Source organism: Amblyomma mixtum, chromosome 8, assembly GCF_055824585.1.
Source record: "Amblyomma mixtum isolate Tamu chromosome 8, ASM5582458v1, whole genome shotgun sequence".
In the NCBI taxonomy this organism is placed as follows: domain Eukaryota; kingdom Metazoa; phylum Arthropoda; class Arachnida; order Ixodida; family Ixodidae; genus Amblyomma; species Amblyomma mixtum.
Window position 1 is genome coordinate 95,122,957 of NC_143019.1, and position 23,213 is coordinate 95,146,169.

Here is a 23,213-nt window from a genome sequence, read left to right on the forward strand (position 1 = left end):
GATCGTCCATGAAATAAGTGAAGCAAGAAATAAGTGAAACAAACAAGAAATATGTGAAGATCATCCATGAAGGCAAAGTTCGTGTCCCGAGGTAGTGATAAAAAAAAAGCCAACCTTACTGGCAACAAGGCAAAGCACCCGTTCGCTCAATTGCCGACTTAGCCTCTTGTATACCTCCCCTGTAAGACTTGTCTCGAGGAAATAAAACAGAGCTGTATGTAAACATCACATCTGTGAGTGTGAAAACGAAGATGCAGCCGGTAACCAATGGGCTTAAAAATTTCTATCAGCTCGCATAGAATAAGTCTAGACTCGTCCCAGGGGCAAACCTTCCAAAATGTCCGCAATATTCAAACTCGTTCTGCTTTCATTTCACTCTCTACTAATTTCACATTTTTACTCTTCGCAGTGGTTATCACCTTTCTTGCAATTTTTTTATTCTGGATAGCCTTTGAGAACGCTTACCGTGGAAATAGGGAGAAAGCCAGTGCAGGACAACCTTGCGCCTTGCACATAGGCTTTACGTAACACTTAGTCATATTAGGCATGCGCTCTGCCGCCGTCATTAATAACGGTGTTGCGTGGACTCGCAGAATCCCGGCGGCAGCGGCAGCGCCCCGTTGGACACGATGTTCCGTAACACGCACAGGGCCTCGTCGTCGTCCATGATGCCCCACGTGACCGGTCCTCTGATGAACTCCACGGTGGTCATGGTCAGGAAGCGCAGCTTCGGAAAGAAAGGACGCATCACAACTTTCAGCTGCAGCGGGGAATCCGTGCCTTGGCTCCTGACGCACTGCTCCTGGGCCCAGCGCATGGCGAGTTCAGCCAGCGCTATCTCCGGGACGCACCTAAGAAGACATGGGAGACAGAATGACTTTTCTTTTCACACCTGGGCGGGAAAAATGCGAATGTTCTCAAAGCTCATTGTGCGGACGAGGAAACGGCGCTACAAAAGTGTTACCAGTTTCCAAGTAGAATGTCTAAAGGACCATCAGCTTTCGATAGCAAACATACGAAAGTGGACACAGCCACCCATCTGTGCACTGATATTTAGTTCTAAGTCTAGTTCGTGAATGTGTCAAGCACCTTTACGTGTGAGGAGGAGGAGGAAAGCATTTATTTAGTAATTTTCAGAGAGGTGCTCGGGGAGAGGCCCCTAATGGGTCTCACCCCTTACAACACTAGGCGGAGTCCCTCATTACCGGATCCCGTTGGTCCAGACCGCTACACAAGTCCGCCGAACCAGGGCCTGTTGGGCCGATAGTTCCTGGCAGCTGAGCAGGGCCGCCTCCCAGTTCTCTCGGGTAGGGGAAGGGGTGATTGGGGGGAGAGAAGGATTTTTTCTGCATGCCCAAACCATGTGGAAGGTGTCGGCCACCTCCCCACAGAATGAGCAGCGGCCGTCAAAAGAAGGATTAAAGTGCTTGAGAACCGCCGGGCACAGCAGTGTGTTTGTAAAGAGCCTGAGGAGAATTCGTTCGCCAGCTTTACCCAGTCCTTTAATAGGAATTGGGTATCGCCGGTGTTCGGCACGATAATGCTCAGTAATTTCTTTAAAACAAAGGAGAGGGCTGCGATCTGGGTTAAGCTCCTCCCAAGGGACGCCTGGTGCCCGGTGAGTGAGTGCGCGGGCTGCCTCATGGGCGGCTTCATTACTTGGCATGCCTTGGTGGCCGGGGACCCATATGATTGAACGATGAGTTGGATCGCCGTCGCGAGTACTGCGGTGTAAAATTTGGTGAGCGAGTGGAGTGATCCAACCGAACTCAAAGTTACGACAGGCTCCGCGAGAGTCTGTGAGGATGAATTTAGAGTCGGGATGGGAGGCTGCGAGGGCGATCGCCACCTCCTCCGCATGCGTTGAGTTGAGCGCTCTGAACGAGAGGCCGTCCACCTGTTTTCCCTCGTGTATGACTGCAGCCGTGTACCATTCCCCCCTGGAGCGGTAGGGGCCTGCAATGTCGACGTAGAAGACGTGTTTCTTTGAGCCATAGTGGCGGTGCAGGGCATTCGCCCGCGCCTGGCGCCGGCCATTATGGTCCTCCTTGTTCATCTTAGTCGGAAGGGGTCGAACGTAGAGGGCGCTTCTCCACAGTTCTGGCACTCGAATCCGTTCCATGGTATGGTGATCATGTCTGATATGTAACCGGTCCAAGATGCGGCGACCGGACACGGTCTGGGCGACACCCGTGTATTGGTTAACGAGATGCGCCTCGCGGAGTTCTCGATAGGTGTTCACCACCCCCAACGCGAGGAGTCGCGCGTTGGAAGTGGATATCGGGAGGTCGAGGGCTCTCTTGAAAATTTTGCGGAGTACAATCTCCAAGTGATCTTCGTCATGTTTCCGTAAGCGGAGGTAAGGAGTCGAGTACAGTACTCGACTTGTTACGAAGGCATGCGCGAGCCGCATCGCATCCTTACTTCGCAACCCTCCTCGCTTGTTGGAAACGCGGCGAACCATTCGGCCCACCTGGTCGCCGACTTTGCGGAGTTTGGCAAGAGTTGTGTCTGCCTTACGATGTTGATTAATGAAGAGACCGAGTATTCGTAGCTCCTTCGCTTCACGGATGGGGCCGCTTGCGAGAGAAAGCTGAACGGAGATGTTGCATTTCGGAGAAGGTCGAATATGCACAAATTCAGACTTGGACGGGGAGCACTGGAGGCCGCAGTATGTGGCATAGTGGTAAACTATGCTCGCCGCTGCTTGCAGGCATTCTTCCATCTCTCCTATGTTTCCCGTAGTGGCCCAGATGGTGATGCCATCGGCGTACAGCGCATGCTGAACACCGCCGACTGCCGCCAGCTGTGCCGGGAGATACATCATAGCAATGTTAAAGAGAAGCGGGGACAACACAGCGCCTTGTGGTGTGCCCCGCGTTCCCATCTCAAACGGGCCGTACTCGGTCTCTTGTATACGTATATAGGCCAAGCGGTGTGTTAAGAAATCTTTGATGTAATTGAATGTACGAGGACCACAGTTGATCTCGCTAAGGTGTTTTAGTATGACGCCGTGTTTAACATTGTCAAACGCACCCTTGAGATCGAGTGGTAGGACTATTTTGTCGCTGTGTGGGTGTTATATGGGTTCGAGAACCTCGTGATGAAGCTGTAAAAGGATGTCTTGTGCGGACTTACTGGGTCGGAAACCGAACATGGTGTCAGCAAAGGAGTTCTTGCTCTCGAGATATTCTGAGAGGCGGTCACGGACCATCGTTTCCATCAGTTTCCCTACGCATGAAGTGAGGGAGATGGGCCGGAGGTTGTCTGTGTTTACCGGTTTCCCCGCCTTTGGGATAAAGGTTACCAATGATGTCTTCCAATCCGGTGGCAACGAAGTGTCCCCGGTCCAAATGGCGTTAATATATTCGAGTAGGGTTTCGTATGCCCGATCAGGAAGGTTCGCCAATAATTTGACTGTGACCTTATCCCTCCCGGGCGCCGTCCCCCTGCGCATTTTGGCAAGAGCCGCGCAAAGGTCGTGAAGCTGGAAAAGTTGATCCAGTTCCGGATTATCGCAGCCTGCATACGAATAATCCCGCCCCGCGCGGGTCTTGATCCTGATTGAGGTATTATGAGCGCAAGGTGTTCGCTAGCTGCTTCGTGTTTCCTTGAAAGTTGTGTATCGCGCGCTTGATGTGTTTCTGTGTTTCCGAGCGTGTTTGTGTGGGGTCTATGAGAGTCCTGAAGAGCCGCGAAGTGTTGCGGCTGGACATATGTCTTGCTGCGCTGTTGCATCGATCTACCCAGTTAGTGTCTGCGAGCTGGGCAGCATACTCGGCAGCTTGCTGGGTGAGGTAAGAGATGCGAGCGCGGAGTTTACGGTTGTGTTTCTGCCGCCGCCATCCTGTACGCCGATGACATCACTCTGTGGGCCACGCAGGGCAGCACAGGGGATATTGAAACCAGCCTGCAAACAGCGGCGACGATAGTAGACCGCTACGCCCGCCGCTGCGGTCTTCAATGTTCCCCTCAAAAATCAGAATTTGTGCACCTCCGCCCCTCACAGAAGTGCACAACTAAAATATCTCTTTCTCTCGAGAGTGGTCCCATACGCGAAAGTGATGAGATACGGGTACTCGGACTCTGCATCCACAAACACAGGCGGCCAGACACTACATTGGCCAAACTCCGTAAGGTGGGGGACCAGGTGGGCCGCATGGTCCGCCGGGTTTCCAACAAACGCGGAGGGTTACGAAGTAAGGATGCCTTGCGGCTGGCAAACGCCTTCGTAACTAGTCGAATTCTCTATTCGACTCCTTATCTCCACCTACGGAAACAAGAGGAGGATGCCCTTGAGGTCATCCTTCGCAAAATTGTTAAACGTGCCCTTGACCTCCCCATCACTACTTCGAACAGCCGGCTTATGGCCCTTGGGGTGGTGAATACTTTCCGGGAGCTCCGGGAGGCGCACCTTACAAACCAGTACACGCGTTTGTCGCTAACGGAGTCGGGTCGCAGCCTTCTTGCTCGACTCCATATACAACACACCCCTCCAATGGAAGACAGGTTTCGCATCCCGGAACTGTGGAGACGTGCCCTCCACGTGCGGCCTCTTCCAGCAAACATATCACATGAAGACCATAATGGTCGGCGCCTGGCACGAGCGGAAGCGCTAGCCCGATATTATGGCAACAAAACAGGTGTATACTACGTGGACGCCTCCGGCCCTCACCATGGGGGATGGTACACGGCCGCGGTAGTTCACAACAGCAACACAGTTAACGGCCTCACTTTCAGAGCCCGCAATGCAACACAAGCAGAAGAGGTCGCGATTGCTCTCGCGGCCTCACATTCCAATTCAAAATACATAATTACCGACTCGCGAGGGGCCTGTCGGAACGTCGAACAAGGCAGCACTCCCTTCCTAGCCTATCGAATATACCAAAATTGCATACGGGATACGGACCCCGCACACCGTCACCTCATATGGGCCCCTGCTCATCAGGGGTTGGCAGGAAACGAGGCAGCAGACGCAGCCGCCCGCGCGCTCTCTCACCGGGCTGTTTTCTCCTCCCCACCTGATCAGGAACCCGATTTTAATCCGGTTTATACGTTCAAAAATATCGCAACCTACTTTCAAGATAGCCATCGCCTTTACCCTAGCCCATGTAAAGGCCTCAAGAAGGCGGACGAGCGGCTTCTTCTCCGCCTGTTCACCAATACATTGCTGTGCCCGGCAGCACTAGAACATTTTGACCCCTCCTTTAGCGGCAACTGCCCGCACTGTGGTGCGGTGTCTTCGGACACCTATCACATGGTGTGGGCCTGCCCCTCCAACCCGGCCATTCCCCCTATCCCCAACCCAACCCGGGAGGACTGGGAGGCGACCCTGCTCGGCTGCCACGACTTACAGGCCCAACAAGCCTTAGTCGGGCGCGCCCGGGCGGCGGCTACCGCCACTGGGGTCCCAAACTAGGGACCTCCACCTAGTGTTTGTAAGGATCGGTCCCTTACGGGCCGATCCAAACACCTCCTGTTCTGAATAAATGTTTTCACCACCACCACCACCACCGCCGCCATCGCTTAGTGAGGCTGCGGCGAGCTTCCCAGAGGTGCATCAGGTGGTTATCCACGTCAGGTGCACGCTCCGTAAGCTGGATATGGTTTTGGTGCGAACGGAGTGTTTGCATAAGTCCGTGTGCCCAAGTGGAGTAGTCCTGTTCCATGAGAGAAGTTACTGGGAGGGCCTGGCGGAAAGCGTTCCAGTCGGGAAGTTTGGCTTGCACAAGGGGGCGACGTAAGGGCCGAGTGTAAATGATAGTGTTCAGTATGCAGTGGTCGCTACCGAGGGTGTCCTCGGTGTTGATCCACTCTGCGTGTTGGATGTGTTTCACGAGGGTAAGGTCGGGGCAAGTGTCCCGAGTGACGGAGTTCCCTACACGTGTTGGGTGGACCGGGTCGGTTAGAAGAGTGATGCCCAGCGTAGATATAAGTTCCGCCAACTTACGACCACGCGTCTCTTCCTTGCAATAACCCCACATGAGACAGGGCGCGTTAAAATCGCCCACTATCATGAGGGGGTCGCGACCCGCGATCCTTAGCGCTGCGCTAAAGATGTTAGAAAAAGTGATGTTTTTGAGTTTCGGGGGGCAGTAGATATTAAGTATGTGTGCGGGGCTATCTGTTCGCCGCAGGGGGAGGACAGAGACCATCACGTACGAATATTCCAAATTTAGGTCGAGATCAACCTCCTGCGCTGTGTAACCCTTATGGACTAGGATACAGGTGAACGGGTCTCGTTGAAAAGCGTTATAGCCCGTGAGCTTAACCGCATCTCCGGTTTCTTGCAACGCAAGGACTGCGGCGGGGTGTTCAAGGTTGTCAATATACGCCCTTAAGTGGGCGCGTTTGGTCCTGTTTTTGAAACCCCGACAATTCCATTGCACAAGGGAAAAAACTTGCTGTCTTTGCGGGGGGCGGCGCCCTTTAGGGTGTTGGTTGGGAGGGGACGCAGCCATGTTGATTTGAAGGGAGACTGCCTTGGAGAGCCGGCACAGGTTCCGTCACCTGCGGCTGGATCGGTTCGGGCTCTTCCTTGAGTTCGGTTAGATCGATGGGGCGGTTGAATATTGATGGGCGGTTTGCGTCTTTGAGGGGCCCCATTCGGCGTAGAAGCCTGGGGTTTGACTCCAGCCACGTCTTAATATTGGCCGTCACGGTGGCCGTAACCGTGGCCGTGACTGACTTGAACAGGTTTTCTTGAATTTGGCCGAAATTTGACATCTGAGTCGCTAATGCGGCAAGGGCGTTTTCGAGGGCGGTGAAACGCGCGTCAGAGCTAGATGATGTCGGGTCCACCGGCACTTGTTGCATCGGTTCCGGAGCTACCTGGGCAATAGGCGGGGAGGACCGAGCCGTTTCTAGCGCATGAATTTTGGCCTGGAGTTGAGCATTTTGAGCCCGGAGAGTCTCGAGCTCACGGCGGAGGTCCGCAACCTCCGAGTTAAGAGGGGGAGGAGGAGGAAGGGTTGGTGGGGAAGAACGTAGGGGAGTGCGGGGGGACGGAGGAGGCCCGTCTCGGCTGCCTACCTTTGGCTGTGATGTCTTCTTTGGTGTGCCAAGCGGACGGCCCTCGAGAGGCGGAAAATCTCCGTTCTGGAATACGGGTGCGCCTGGATCACGTGACGACTTTTGGCTTGTTGATGGAGGGGACTTGGAGACACGCCCGGGCAACGCGCCCGCCGGTGGCGCTGGTCCGGATGTGCCTTGCACCAGCTTGTTGCCAGGCGTGGGAACTTTTGGAGTGGTGTCAGCTCCTGGGGGCACTGCACACTGACGTTGCTTTCGTTGACCGGTTGGGTTTCCCGGTCGTTAAATGTTTTAGGGGAATCCCCCAAGGTGGAGTAGATTTGTAATAACGGAGTAATTACTCATTGGCATGCACCCGAGCGCAGCCACACGGCTACAAAGGAAAGCTATACAGCTTTCTCAGAAACTTCGTAGTTAAAGAAAAATTCGTCCTGATCCGGGGTTCGAACCCAGGACCACCGCTACACGGGAGCAGTCGCTCTACCAATTGAGCTAACCAGGACGGCAAGCTTATGGTAGGGCGAGATCAAATTGATCAATAACTCGAAGTGGGAACAGTGTTGGTCAAAAGTTTTAGGGGAATCCCCGTTGCAGCCGCCGGAATTTTGCTTTGCAGTCTTGCGAGCCCGTAAGGTGGCCGCCACCGCAGACGATGCAGGAAGGGATGCACTCGTGGGTCTCCAAGTTTCCGTCTTCGAGGTCTGCGACCGTTTGGCCGCAGTGTCCGCAGCGATTGCGTTGAGGATCCGGGCATAAGTCCACACGGTGGCCGATGGTGCCGCATCAGAAACACGCGGGAATAGTCCGCTTGTATTCGCGTACCAAGGTCACCACACTGTTATAGTGCACGTAACGTGGCACTTTATGCCCCACGAAGGTGAGCAGGGCAATCGTCGACTTCCCCAGCTTGCGGATGAAGGCTATCTCTCCTCCGCGCCACTGGACTTTCGATTTCAGGGTGGTAGAAGTTTCCTGCTCATGGACGGTAATGATCCCCCTGCAGACTTCACCGTTGACTTTGGCGTGACCGACCATCGGGATGGAGCCTTTGGAAGCTTTCAGAGTAAAATCACGAGCGAGCGCGTTCGCCGCATTCACGTCTTGAGTGGTGGCGATAACGATATTCTGGTCCCAGATGGGCCAGATACTAAGAGTGTCCACCGAGGAGGCATTAACATAGGCGGAGAGCAAAGCACCAAGCTCACCGTTCTGCAGAACCGTCTTCAGGGAGACCGTCATTCTGGGCTTGATGACGATCGTGAAGTCTTCTTTACGGAGTCGAGGCATAGCGGTAGGCCGCCATTTCGTCGATCCAGCTGTTTGCGAGAGCTGATGGTTTGAACTTGAAGTATTTGGATGCACAGAAGCAGGGGCACTCACGGTGGGTCCGTTCACAGCCGAGGTGTTCAGGCGCTGCTGGCGTTTGCGAAGTGCCACCAACGAGAAGAGGCCTTCATCCACGATCTCCTGCGTCGGATTGGAGGTTTCAGGAGAAGACGGGGCTTCTGCGACGACTTCAGTCCATGCCATCGTCTCGGGATCGTACCCGCGGCGAGCGGAGGCCGCCATGGCGTCCGCGGAGAACGCTGGAGACAGGCTGCTTGGCTTTAGGCCTGGCTAGGGCTCCCACGGGATGAAGACATAAATGGGCCTAAAAGGCGCAAAAATTGGCCCACCCGGTCGAGAGCGATGTCTTCGGGTGCCGGGTGATGTTAACCGTCGAGTACAAGCAAAATTTTCGCGGTCGTAGGGAATTTTTCGGTAATCCGGACGAAAATTGTCGGAGCCGAAATGAGGCGCGTCCGCTCGAGACGCGGCCGGCGATCGCTTTTCTACGTGTGAAGATGCTCAGAAATTGACACAGAAATATTAAGGCGAAAGACTTTAATGCCTCATACTGTCGTTAGCAGACGCGTCGGCAGGAGTGTCGACAGACGCGCTGGCAGCCGTGTCGACAGACGCGTCGGCAGGAGTGTCGACAGACGCGTCGGCAGCCGTATCGACAGACGCGTCGGCAGAAGTGTGGACAGACGCGTCGGCAGGCGTGTCGACAGACACGTCGGCAGGAGTGTCTGGCGCATACTGGAATATAGCTGTCGATGCGAAGATCCAACTCCACACAACCTGATTTGGGCTCCCGGTCACCAGGGCCTCCAGGGAAACGAACAGGCCGATCAGGCCGCCCGCGCACTCTCTCCCCGGGCTATCTCCCTGTCCTTGGAAGGGTACTCCCAATCAGACAATCTGGCCCTTACATTCAAACAAATCACCGATTACTACAAGGAGGAGCACCGGCGCTACCCGGCCCCTTGTAAGGGTCTGGATCGCGCTGACGAGCGCCTCGGCTGCCGACCAAGCCATGGACCAGCCTGTGAATTCCTCTACCGGGAGCCAGGGAAAACCTCCAGCTGCGCCACCGCCGCCTCAAGCCGGTGCAGCGAAGCCCCTCGGACCTCCCCAGAACGGCGGCTCCAAGACGTGGGCAAACGTTGTCAAGCAACACTCCCAGGTGAGCGGCGCGGGCAGGGCAGCTTCTCCCTTCCCTCCCCCTTCCCAATCCCAACCACGGACAATCTCTGCCGAACAAAAAGAAATATCTGCTCTCCGCGAGCAGGTTGCAAATTTTCAAAAGCGCCTCGCAATAGCGGAGGCCCGCCAAAATTCCCCCAACCACACCTCTGCCTCACCCGCAACAGAGGCAATGGAAAGCGACGCAACCCCTTCAGGACAGGCTGCGCATGCCCTCACGGCACTCGAGGCGAGAGTGAGCGCGCTCGAAACTCAAGTTAACAACAGAATATCCGCATTGAAAACGCAAATCAATGCCACACTTACGGCGGCACTCAACAAAATTAGCCACCTTGCGGCATCTATCCCAAACCTCATAACCGCTCAGTTCGCTCAACTCACCCGCGCTCCCAAGCGCGCTGGCCCGCTCAAAACCTTCGCAGGCCGGCAGCTCAAAGCGTCTAGGCGTCGAATCGCCGGAGAAGAAGAAGAGGTCCCCTGTGCCATCCCCAGTATAGAGAACGCTCCTCTCTTTGGAGCCACTGGCTCTCAAGCCTCCTCTCTCCAAACTCACAACTCTACCCTTGATCATGGCGGGCGCCCCTAGAAATAGGAAGCATCCGCGAAGCAATTCGATCCCTATTCAAATTGTACAGTGGAACTGTCGCGGATTCAAGGCACGCACAAAGCGAGCCGATCTACGCCTTTTCCTTACAACTTCCCAGAATTACCTGGTGTGGTGGCCCTTCAGGAGCCAGGAAATGGCGCCACCCTTGCCAGTTACACGGTGTACCAGCAGGATGCGCAGAGCTGCCTCTGCGTACATAAAAATTACACGGCCTCCCTGGTTGACCTGGATCTTAGCGCTAATTTCTCCTATGTAATGGTGACGATCCTTCCGCTACGCAAACAGGACCCCCCATTGCACATACTCAACATTTACTGTCCCCCAAAGCTACCAAATGTTACATTCGGAGATGTCTTCAGCCGAGCTTTGAAGGTTGCGAATCGGGATCCCCTCATAATCGTTGGGGACTTTAATGCTCCCAGCACCTTATGGGGGTACACACGTGAAGAGAAACGCAGACGCAAGTTGGCGGAGCTTGTTTCCACACTGGGCCTTACTCTTCACACGGATCCCGCGCAACCCACTCGTATAGGTAACTCCGTTACACGCGATACGTGTCCGGACCTCACCTTTACGAAAAATATTCGCTATGCAGATTGTAGGAACACCGAGGAATCCCTCGGTAGCGACCACTGCATAATTACCACTACAATCCATACCAAGCCACTCACAAGACCACAGGCTAATGCAAAACTACCCGACTGGGCCAAATTTAGGAGCAGCTACACCAATCCTCAATCGATAATGGACCAAGGATACTCAACGTGGTCCCAACACCTAGTATCCCACTTGAAATCAGTCGAGAAAAATGTTCAACTCTCAGAGGCGAGCCCGGCGGTGGATAACCACCTCCTCCACCTCTGGGAGGCACGACACAGCCTAGTCCGCCGCTGGCGTCGTCAAAAACACAATCGGAAACTCAAAATTCGCATCGCGGATATCACCCAACAGGCGGCACAATACGCGGCCCAACTCGCCGACTCCAATTGGGTGCACCGATGCAACACTGCAGCTCGGCAAATGTCGAGTCGGAGTACGTGGCGCCTCTTCCGCGCCCTTATTGATCCGGCAAAAACCCGTACTGAGACACAAAAACAGCTTCAAAGGGCTATACATAACTTCACTGGAGACACGGCCAAACTGGCCGATGCGCTCCGCGACAAATATTTGAGTATACACCAGGATCCCCGTGGTCAGGCGTACTCGTATGCAGGTTCCGAGAACGCGGATTTGGATCAACCGTTCCAGCTCCATGACCTAAAAGCGGCCCTGGCTAAAATGAAGCGAGGTACAGCACCAGGCCGGGACAAGGTGACGGTAAAGCTTCTTGCCAACCTCCCAGATCCCGCCTACGAAACTCTCCTCGATTACTTCAACACTATCTGGATTGGAAGCACACCACTCCCCATAGATTGGAAAACGGCACTAGTAACTTTCATTCCCAAGCCAGGTAAAGCCATTAACACCGACAACCTCCGGCCCATCTCCCTCACTTCGTGTGTGGGGAAGCTGATGGAGACTATGGTCCGCGACAGATGTCGGCTTTCCTGGAACAGCAAAACATTTTCGCAGACACCATGTACGGTTTCCGCCCACACCGGTCCGCACAAGATGTCCTGTTGCAACTTCACAAGGAGATTCTCGACCCCGTCGAGCACCCCAGCAATGATAAAGTAGTCGTCGCACTTGACCTGCGGGGGGCTTTCGACAATGTGACCCACGAGATCATCCTATCCCACTTGTCGCAAACAGACTGTGGGCGCAGTACTTTCAATTATATCAAACAATTCCTTACAGATCGCCAATCCTATATCCGGCTGCAAGACACAGAATATGGCCCATATCAACTTGGCACACGAGGGACCCCACAGGGAGCTGTCCTCTCGCCATTACTATTTAATCTGGCCATGATGAAGCTCCCTACCCAGCTGGCAGAGGTCGCCGGTGTGCAGCACGCTCTGTATGCGGACGACATCACCCTCTGGGCAACACAACAATCGGTTGGAGACATCGAGACCAACCTGCAACAAGCGGCAGCTATTGTGGACGAATACGCTCGTCGCTATGGTCTTGAATGCTCCCCGAGCAAATCGGAATTTGTGCACATACGCCCCAACTCAAAGTGCACAACCAAAATTGCCCTTTCCCTACTTAGCGGACCGATACCTGAACACGAGGAGATCCGGGTACTGGGGCTTTTCATTCATCATAGGCGCAAGATAGACACTACCCTAAACAAGCTACGTAAGGTGGGGGACCAGGTGGGTCGGATGCTCCGCCGGGTGTCCAATAAAAGGGGGGGACTACGATGCAAAGATGCCCTGTGGCTGGCCAATGCATTCGTGACCAGCCGGATTTTATATTCGGCTCCCTACCTCCACCTACGCAAATGCGATGAGAATGCCTTAGAAGTAGTTCTCCGCAAGATTTATAAGAGAGCGCTCGACCTCCCCATAACGACGTCCAATAAGCGTCTCCTCGGTCTGGGGATGACCAACACCTTTGGGGAGTTACGAGAAGCTCATCTTAACAATCAATACTTGCGCCTAAGCAAAACACCTGCGGGGAGCCGCCTTCTGACCCGCTTACACATATCCTACGCAACACATACAGAAGAACGGGTCCGCATCCCTGAAGCCTGGCGCTTTGCACTCCAGGTGCGACCCCTTCCGAAGAACATGACTGCAGACACCCATGATGGTCGCAGTCTCGCGCGGGCGGAGGCTATTTCTCAACAATATGGCCATAAGCCAGGTGTCTTCTATGTGGATGCGGCCGGCCCACACCATGGGGGTTGGTACACGGCGGCCGTCATCCACCAAAACACTACAGTTCAGGGCCTTACTTTCCGTGCCCCAAACATTACATTTGCGGAAGAGATCGCCATTGCACTGGCCGCCGAAGATCCAGAGTCCCGAGTCATTATTACGGACTCCAGGGGCGCCTGCCGCAATATTGAGCAAGGGTATATTCCAGACCGTGCTTTCAAAATTCTCCACGCATGCGAATACACAGGGTTTCCGACCCATCGTACCATCGTGTGGGCTCCGGCTCATGCGGGTCTTGAGGGGAACGAGGCAGCCGACGCTGCCGCCCGCGCGCTTACTCACCGGGCGTCGCCTCATCCGCAGCCTGATCCGGAATTCAATTTCAATCCGGCCATCACCTTTAAAGAGATCACCTCTCTTTATCAAAATTTTCATGGTCTCTATCCCCCTCCCTGTAAAGGCCTCACCTCGGTGGAGGAGCGCTGGCTTCTCCGCCTCTATACCAATACTGTACTGTGCCCGGCAGTACTTAAGCACTTCAATTCTTCTTTCTCGGGCGCGTGCCCACACTGTGAGGAGGAGTTTTCGGACACCTACCACATGGTGTGGGCATGCCCTTCCAATCCTGCCTACCCACCCCACCTCCACCCCACTCGAGAGGACTGGGAAGCTGCCCTGCGCGGCTGCTCCGAACTCCATGCCCAACAGGCATTGGTAGCTAGAGCCCGGGCCGCTGCGGAAGCTACAGGGATCCCGGACTAGGGATCCCTTCTAGTGTTTGTAAGGGGCGGGCCCTTCCGGCTCGCCCCATCGACCTCTCACTGTAAATAGAAATAAAAGTTTTCATCCTCCTCCTCCTCCTCCTCCTCCTCCTCATCAAAATTCATACGAACACTGTACTGTGCCCGGCGGTGCTTAAACATTTCAATACATCCTTTGATGGCACGTGCCAGTTCAGTGGGGAGGTAACTGACGCCTTCCACATGGTTTGGGCGTGTCAATCAAATCCATCTATCCCCCCCAACCCCAACCCCACCAGAGAGGACTGGGAGGCGGCCTTGCTCGGCTGTCAAGACCTAAACAGACAAAAGGCTTTGGTTCAACGGATGCGGGCGGCGTTGCTTGCCAATTGGGCACCGGAATAGAGGCTCCACCCAGTATTGTAAGGGGAAAGGGCCAATACGGTCCTACCCCAATCACCTTTCTGTAAAAAACTTCATTTCCGATAAATGTTTTTCACCACCACCTCCACAGACACGTCGGCAGGAGTGTCCACAGACGCGTCGGCAGCCGTGTCGACAGACGCGTCGGCAGATTCGTCCACCTTTCGGCGTCACTGCTTAAAAGGCTCAAGGTTCCAGCATGAATAAAGGCGCATCTAGTGAATCCATGGGCTTCATAAATAAAATAAAAGGAGTAAAGTCAAGAAAAGGAAAATAAAAATAAAAATAAGGAAATAAATAAACAAATGAGATGTGAAAATAAAAATAAAAACAATAAAATTATTTAAAGGAGCAAATATAAATAAAATATATGAAAAATAAATAAAAACAAACAGTGGCCAGGAAACGCTTTCGCCTTGCAGCACTTTAGAGAGCCAAAGAGCCGCCTGAATTTTTTCGCAAAAAAAATTGGTCGGTTCGAACCCGACCGCGGCGACCGCGTCTCGATGGAGGCGAAACGCAAGAGGCCCCCGTGTGTTGTGCGATGTCAGTGCACAATAAATATCCCCAGGTGATCGAAATTATTCCAGAGACCGCCACTACGGCACCTCTTTCTTCTTTCACTGCTACCTTCCTCCCTTCTCTTACGGCGCAGTTGAGGTGCCCGCCGAGATATGTGAGAGAGATACTGTGCCATTTCCTTTCCTCAAAAACCAATTTACCAATTTAGCAAATGTTTACAACGCCAACGCGAATGAACACAATGAACGCCGGTGGCCTATGGCTTCAGCGCCGCGTTTCTGGCAAAACGTTGCCAATGCCAACGCATGCAGCGCAAACCTGCCACTACCGCCTATTAGCGTAAAACATGGTTAAGGTGTCCACTATTCCAGGAGGGCAGTTATGCGCCTCCCCTCTGATTCAGGTGTCCACCGAGATGTGGACACCTAGCGCTCACCTCACGCTACGTATGTCCTGGCATACCATAGCTAAGCCACTGACAATTTTATATACACCACAAACCACGCAGATGGCGATGCGCAATCGCTACTGCTCATCAGAGACGGAGACCGTCGGCGAGGCGATGGAGAGCACGCGGAGGCGGCGGCGGCGGCGGCCCCGGCCAGTACCTCCTAGGTATTGCCCCGGCGCGCCAGCTGTGCCCCGTGTGACGTCACCCACTCCTCGCGCATGCGCAGCTTGGCCTTTCCAGAGCTCCGCGAAATGGTGTGATGTGCACACCACACTGTCGAGGAACTTTTGGAACGCGGCAGTGGTGCGTCGGACATCGGAGCGCCGTGCGTGCCAGTCCCGCGTTGCGCGTGTGCGCGTGCGACTGGTGTGCACGAGGCAGGCACGAGGAGCGTAAGGCTACGTGTCAGGAAACCGAGGTGTAAAGGAAGACACCGCACGAAAAGTCTAGTCGTTCAAGCGTGGAAGTGTCAGCGGTCGGACGTTGGGTTCGAGCTGCCAATGACTTCCCTTGAATCACCGACGCAAAACTAAGCCTCATTCAAGCGTGGAGGTGGCAGCCGTCAGACTTCGGGTCTGTGCTGCCGTGGACCTCCCTTAAATCAACGACGCAGGCCTACTGCGATCGCCACTTTGCTGCCACGGTTTCCTTAGATAGGCTGCACAAGCCTACGGTGTTTACGGAACGCCATCTACAGGACCCGGCTACAGTTCTCCTGCTGCAGCTGCCCAGTTCTTTGCGGCGACTGACAAGAGTTGGTCAGCGTCTCCCGTGTCATCTCCGTTCCTCATTTTCTGGCTCTCTACCACCGCCTCCCTGAACGCAACGCCAGCGACGCATCGCAACTCGCCAACCCGCGTCTGTGCTACCTGCAAGGCATGCCCGCACCATCTCGGACGCTGTGTAGCCGGTGAACACTCTCCTTTTTTATCTGTGGTGTTTTACGCGTGCCTAGTGTGTGTTTTCCTTAGTGTTTTCGTATCTTTTATTGGCTCCTTTCCTTTAAAATATAAACACGGCTTCGTGCTGTTTTGTTTGATTTCTTTGTTCCTTTCTTCGAACCTGCACGCGAAAGCGTTCCCCTTCAGCAGTCGGGGACGCGTCCACCCGATTCGCGACAAGTGGCTCGGCTACTAGCATAGTGTTGCTTTCGCAACAAAGGCGTTGAAATTCAGCCAGACGGGGAGGGCTGGCGCCAGGATATTCAATAGGGTGGCGCGAAGACTGGGTCGGCGAAAGGGGGGGGGGGGTGATTCATTTAAATTTTTGGTAGGCATGACCGTTGGTTTTGATGTGAACGCGTTTCTACAATTTCAGGACGATGTCTGAGATTGCCATGAACGGGAGCTAAAAGCATTTCATGTCTGATGCCCTAAGACAGACTGGCCCTCCGAGAGTGTATTCCTTGCCTTTGAAGTTCCTTACTGGAAAACGTGAACTACAGTTTGCAACCATGTCACGTCAACCACGTGGCAGAATGAGATATATGCCACGGATCCCTTTTGAATGTCAATAGAAGTCAGCGCAATGTTCATTTACGCTGTTTATCTTTGAGACGAGGAAATATAACTGAGTTATGCCGCTATTAATGATTACTGTTATGAATATGATTCTGGACTTGACAAGTGTACAGAAAGCGCCTCTCGAGAGCAGAGGTTCAGAAGAGACATTGCCCACGAAACGGCACATGCTCACAATAATGACACAAAATACGGCAAGAATTTCTCGCCAGTTCCGCATTGACGGTTCGTTAAGTGATGTCATGAAGTTAGTGGGTATATCATGATTATAACGCTGGATGGGGCAACGAAAATTATTCGCTAGCTAGCTACAGCAGCACTGAGCCATACCTGACGTGTTCCAGTATAAAGTGGATGGTGTACGGCTGTGCTTCCTCGAGGTCCTTGAACGACAGAGCAGGTGTGGGCGACGACAGCGGCCAGGATCGCATTATTTCTGGAACAAAGTAGTCCATAGCTGGGTCGCCGGTCACCGCGTAGTAGTCCAGGTACGAGCACAGATTTTCGGGACTCAGATGTTCTTGGATGTAGTCGCTGCATCCTTCTACCAGTGACGTTATGAGGTACTTTCTGGCCGTTGCTCTTGTGTGCAGTGCATCCAGTACAGTGTTGATTCGGGCACAGCCAGAGTAGAGGTACCTGCATCATGTATGCATGGATGGATGATAAGTGCGTTTCCTCTGAATAGGGGCGGTGGCAGGCGTAATCTGATTTTCCCGTCTTCATTTTTTAATCCGTCAACATTGGAGCCCCATTGTGGGCACACGCCGGTGTCGGCGTAAGCAAAGTTGCGTACACGGAAGATCCACCTGCCACTTGCCACGGCCAGCAGCTGGCAGAGTGGAGAGAGAAATCTCCACTTTTAAGAGAGAGAATGGCTGTCACTGGCAGAAATCTCTCTAAACAAAGTGTGATTAATGAAACGAATTTGCAAAACGGATAATGAATAATGAGTAAGAATGACTCAGAAAAAATCAAAATGTGAAATGCATAAAAAAATGAGCAAGAAAAACGAAATATTAAGAATAAACTGACAATGAAGAATGAAGAAGAAGCCGAAGCAATTTTATAATCAGGCAAGGTCGCCCTGAAACTTCACAGCTACACAAATGGCCACGCAGTGCTCACAAGCTTCTAATGTTAACGTATTGGAAACGGGCAATGAAATTAAGCTCCGATAATTTTCTAGACCTTTTCAACAGCATTAAATGTACTGCAAGTTCACCCTTCTTTCAAATAAAAATTATAATAATGTTGAGGCTACGATAGACCTGACCTCTAATTGCGCGGAAGACAACGGAAGCAAATCAGGCGCACCACCAGCCACTCCTGTTCTACCCCTGTGTTGAACTGAGACACTTTTATTCGTAGCATTCGAAGGGTTCAGTATCCGCCTAAAGAATAAAAAAGTTTTACCATTTTGCAGACAAAGTGACCAGCACACTTTGGGCGGCGAGAGGTGGCCTACAAGTAAATATAAAGGCAACGAGTGTCTGCGGTACAGAACTTTCAACGGGAAGTCGAGAACCGTCTGGAGCAGTCTTTCGGCTGAGAACGGCTTAATGAAGATTGCTGGTGTCTAATCATAAGGCGTTTACGTTGCGTCACTCAGCCTTTTGCCGAATAAAAGCGGCTGCGCTAAAGCTACCTGGATGTAAGCACCTTGGTCAGACGATGGCGCTCCTCAACTTTCCTCTTCACATCTCGTGAGGAACACTTATGGGGTTATGGTATCGTTCACGCTCCTAATTTTGTTACGTCTCTCAAAAGCCAGGTCACTGCGAGGGTGTCTATTTTTCTTGACTTATGTGCCCAGCTGGAGGCCAAGTCACACTTTTCGCATCACATATTAGAAGTGAGAGCAGCTGTTCGCGCATGCTTGTCTGGTACCAGTAGCATAGCCAGAAATTTTGTTCTGTGGGGGGTCGTGTTGCAGCGTGGCCTCATATAATTTGTGGAGGGATCAAACGCAAGAATAATAACTGTATTGCCATTGACAATGCCACTGTGTATTAGATAACGCCAGGCACTGTGTAGACAAGTGAAATATCTATTTTTGTAAATAAAAGAATGTATTGGTATGCCATAAATGTCTTGGCATAACTGATACCAATTCTTCCCTGTTTTTGCGTATTTGATAAGTAAAGAAAAAATCACACGAAGTCTAGAACTATGTCAATCCTAAACGAGCAAAGCAGTGCATGCCGCTGATATGAAAAACGTAAAGGCCATAAAATCAGCAAGTAGGGGACAAATACATTAATGAATCTTTGTCGTACAAGAACTTTTACAGTTTTGTGCATATGCAACGGCCAGGAAAAAATCTCAATCACGGTGTCCTTCGTTCCAGTGTGCTGCGCAGCAGCAGCTGTCATCGTTCATGTACTGCGAGTAATTGCACTGAAATTTTAGTCGCAGCAGCGAGCACAGGCATAAACCAGCAGTTCTTCAAAATATACACTAGAAGTGCAAATATAAAATGTATGCTGTTCACTTTTGGGGAATGACGGCACAAATGAATCACCACAACGCTTCGTCTCATCTGACCTCGCTGCGTGCTTTGTCAACTTGTCTGATAGTGTGTGATTTGGCTTGTCTCGTTGTATGGTCCGATGAACGAGATTAAAAAAGACAGTGCACCTTTGGCGTCAAAATTTTATAAGAATAATAAATGAATTGAAGTTCTCCATTTGAAAATCAAAAGCACGACTTTTGAAATCTCAGGTCAGATTTCGCCTCAAGAGTTTATGGGAACTTTACGCGCGTTAAGTTTTAGAATTGAAATGCGTGGCTGCATAGACTCCGTGGCCGCCTCGAGAAGCCGCGGCGAGCCCGCTTTTGGCGGCGATCCCGCTGTTTTGGTCAGCGGTGCGTGACAGTTCGAAAGATTGGTTCTGGTTTAGCTCTGGTTAACCCTAGCTGAATTGCGAAAGCAACTGAGCGCGTTCTCTCTGCCTCTCTTCGTTCGTTTGTTGTGGACCCTCTTTTACGCTCTCCACAGCGACCAGAATCCACTGAGGCGAAGCGCATATGTATATACCCCCCGCGAGGCGACACCTCCTCTCCCTCTACTCCAGCGGAGCACAACTGGTGGAGCGAGCAGCGACGGCCGCGGCGTCGACCGCAGCCCTCTCCTCCCTTGATTGAGTATGCTGTGCTGTTTGGAATGAAATCTGCTGCTGCTTTTGCCAGTCCTCAAAGATGCGCAACAGAGGTTCGTCAGGAACGTGATGTCTCGTCTTAACTGTGTATCCGCGTCCCACGGCGAATATAGTGTTGACCTGTGAGCTTTGCGCCCTCCGACGATTCGCATATGAGCCGGCAGTGGCTGGACCTCGCTTTCCTCCACAAATGGAATCATGGACACGATGTCCACGGACCTGTACAGACTTTCCGTACGGCGATCGAGGCTGGGGATGCACGAGCTGTAAAGTCACGCGCTCAAGTGTTCAAGCTACCTTTCTGGGACAGCAGCGTAGAAGGCAGCGTTGCTTTGGCGCTGTGTGTTCGTTTTTGCCTGCATCCCACGCCGCTGCCGATCGCAGCGTCGCTTTTGTTTACGTGCACCCCTGTCAAAAGTACACAGCCCAAGCGGTTTCCTTGTGAGGTCTGCAGCATGCCTCGTTATGCATCCTTTGTGACCGTAATGTATGGAGAGAGGAATGGCCCTGCGTCCTCAATGCTCCCAAGGTTTGTACTGCTTGATGCACCAGGGAGCCAAGCTAAACAGCTTCGAAGCAAACCACTTGGGCTGTATACTTTTGACGGGGGCTGTACATGACGTTTGTCTAGGCCATTTCACCTGCTCTGGGGAAACCTGCGCGAGCGAGTGGAGCCCTCCTTCCATTTGAGCATGCGCCAGTATCTCTCTCGCAAGTTGCTTTTGTCTGAAGGCACTTTGGCATGGGTTGCCTCTTTCTGACTGGTGTACCACTCAAGATGGCGGTATGCCCAGGCGAAAGAGGTTGATACTTTTCTGGTCCTCACCTGAGCATGATGTCAAAGCCGTCTGGGTGGACGTCTGGTACGTCGACGACGCCCCTCTCAGCAAGGTCCCCGAAGAACATGGCGTGGAAAACTTCGCTCCTCAGGGCGAGGAGGAGCTTGTGGGCGCGAAACTTGCGTTCGCCAACTTCGGGGAACACATCCGTGCGAACCGTGAAGTCGACGTCAGTCAGTCGACCGCTGTCTAGAGATGCTTCGAGCTCGATCTGCAGCGAGGTATCAGAAATTACGGCCGCGGATGACAGTGGGAGGATGGGAATAAATAGTAAATAGATTCGTGCAGAGCTACAACAATTTAGTGGTTTAGGCTTCTAGAAGGCGTCGTCTCCACATAGGACTAATGTACAAGGCTCATGAAATGGTGTTCAGCAATGTGGCTGTTTGGGCGTGTTATTGAGACATGATATAAAGTTGAAGCTCACAAATAGACGAGGACGGTGAAAGAGACGAGAGACAAACGAGCGCTAACTTTCAACAGTTTATTGTGAATAACAAAGCAGCATATAAAGGATAATCGTGGCCAGTCATTACACATGCGCAGTCCGCAACCACTCAGTGGCGACGCAAGTAATGTAATTCCTTGCGGGATAAAGCTGTAGGGCGTAAGCTGCTCGGAGATCCTCACAGAAGACAAGACGTCTGTTCTGTTCAACCGTTTATTCTCTGAGTAACGGAGCTGCGGCGGGGAGCGCGGGAGGCGCGCCCCGCCGCTGCGAGAGGGAAAAGGGAGGAGAAGGAAAGAGCGCGCCAGATGCGGGGCGCTCGGGGTGCGGTCGGGTTCCTTTGAAGGGACGCCGCAGACTTCGACCGCAACGGCGTTCACCTCACGTTGCCGGAGGCATGGGGAAGAAGCACGCGTAAGTTGTGCCGGCGAGGGCTGGCGCCATGGCTGGCGCACTACACGGCTCCCCCCCGAGAGAGGAAGCCAAGGCGACGAACGATTTACTTCTTTGGGCAGCTGGGATGCCAGTGGACGCGACGAGCCGGTGGTGCTTGCTGTCGGTCGGAAATGAATGGGGCTGTCGCAAGTGCAGGCGCCGAAACGCAAGAGACTGGGGCCTCGATGTACGCTGGCTTGAGTCGTTCGAGCGCCACTGCATCTCGTGTTCCGTTCAAGTCTACCAGGAAAGTGGAAGGACGGCGCTCAAGGACGCGGAAGGGGCCGAGATAATGGGGTTGGAGGGAACCACGCACAGGGCCGTAACGCACGAAAACATGGCTTGCTGTGTTTAAGTCTGGAGTCACATAGACAGTGCGTTGGTGTTCTCGCGTCGGCTGTGGTTGAAGGTGGCGGAGGATATGCCGGAGCCTGTCGACGTATTCACTTGCTGTGGACGGGACGGCGGGTTTCGCGCTTTCCAAGAAATCGGCTGGAAGACGAAGAGAGGTTCCATAAACAAGCTCGGCACAGGCGCACGAAAGGTCCTCTTTGAAGGCAGATCGGATTCCGAGCAGTGTGAGCGGAAGAGCTTCGAGCCACTTGACGGGGGGTCCGTGCGCCGTAAGCGCTGCTTTGAGGTGCCGATGGAAACGCTCTACGAGTCCGTTTGTTTGTGGATGGTAAGATGCAGTCCGTAGCCGTGCTGCTCCGAGCAGTTTGAGGAGTTCTGTGAAAAGCGATGACTCAAACTGACGACCGCGGTCCGTGACGATGGTTGTGGGGCAGCCGAACCGCGCTACCCAAGTAGAGACGAAGGCCGCGGCGGCAGTGGCTGCTGTGATGTCGGCGATTGGTGTAGCCTCAGGCCATCGGGTGAAGCGATCGATGCATGTCAATAAATACCGGTAACCTTGACATTGGGGTAGAGGGCCAACGATGTCGATATGGACTACTGCGAAGCGTTGGTCGGGGTGCAGGAAACGCTGCGTTTGGGGCACAGGGTACCGGTGTACTTTCGCACGCTGGCAGGGTGCACACGCGCGGACCCAGTCGCGAATGTCGGTGTTCATGCGGGACCAGACAAAGCGGGATTTGATCAGCTTTTGAGTTGCACGAATTCCAGGATGGGAAAGGGTGTGCAAGGATTCGAAGATTTTCTTGCGGAAATCGATGGGCAAAACGGGCCTTGGCGTACCTGTGGAGGTATCACAAACGATTGGCACGCCTTCAATGAGGACTGTCTCGAGCTTCAGGGATGTTTGCGCTGTACGTAGGCGGGAAAGCTCGGGGTCGCTTGCTTGCGCTGCAGACAGTTCATGTATGTCGAAGGGAAAGGAGGACGAAGTCGATGTTTCGGAACGACTGCGCGTGACGGCATCGACGCGACTGAGGGCGTCAGCCGGGGTGTTGTCGGCACCACTTATGTGTCGGATGTCAGTCGAGAACTCAGATATGAAGGAAAGTTGTCTCACTTCCCGTGGCGTATATAGGGATGCAGAACGGCCAATTGAGTAAGTAAGAGCCTTGTGATCCGTGAAAATGGTAAATGCTCTGCCCTCAAGCAAGTGGCGGAAATGACGCACTGCCAGGTATATGGCGAGAAGTTCGCGGCCAAAAACACTGTATCGTGTCTGGGCAGGAGTCATGCGTTTTGAGAAGAATGCGAGGGGTTGCCACACGCCACTGACCTGCTGCTGAAGGACAGCTCCGAGCGCAGTGTTGGAAGCGTCTGTCAT

At 53.2% G+C, this 23,213-nt stretch overlaps 1 protein-coding gene across 1 annotated transcript; it reads right to left on the bottom strand.

Annotated features, from left to right (window-relative positions):
• Positions 1-210: 210 nt before the first annotated feature.
• Positions 211-23,213, bottom strand: LOC149333606 (kelch-like ECH-associated protein 1). The gene is made up of 5 exons (XM_089557757.1): positions 23,166-23,213; positions 20,580-20,803; positions 16,928-17,231; positions 7,033-7,280; positions 211-851 (listed from the first exon to the last, which is right to left on the bottom strand). Exons 1-5 carry the CDS (start codon positions 23,211-23,213, stop codon positions 566-568), a joined length of 1,110 nt encoding a protein of 369 aa, XP_089413883.1. The 3' UTR covers positions 211-565.

Coding starts and splice junctions, on each gene's coding strand:
- LOC149333606 (XM_089557757.1), bottom strand. CDS start 23,213: ATGACAGACGCTTCCAACACTGCGCTCGGAGCTGTCCTTCAGCAGCAG. Junction 7,281..16,927: donor TCCACTTTATACTGGAACAC/GTCAGGTATGGC, acceptor AACGAAAGCAAC/GTCAGTGTGCAGTGCCCCCA. Junction 852..7,032: donor AGAAGACATCACAGCCAAAG/GTAGGCAGCCGA, acceptor ATGTCTTCTTAG/GTGCGTCCCGGAGATAGCGC.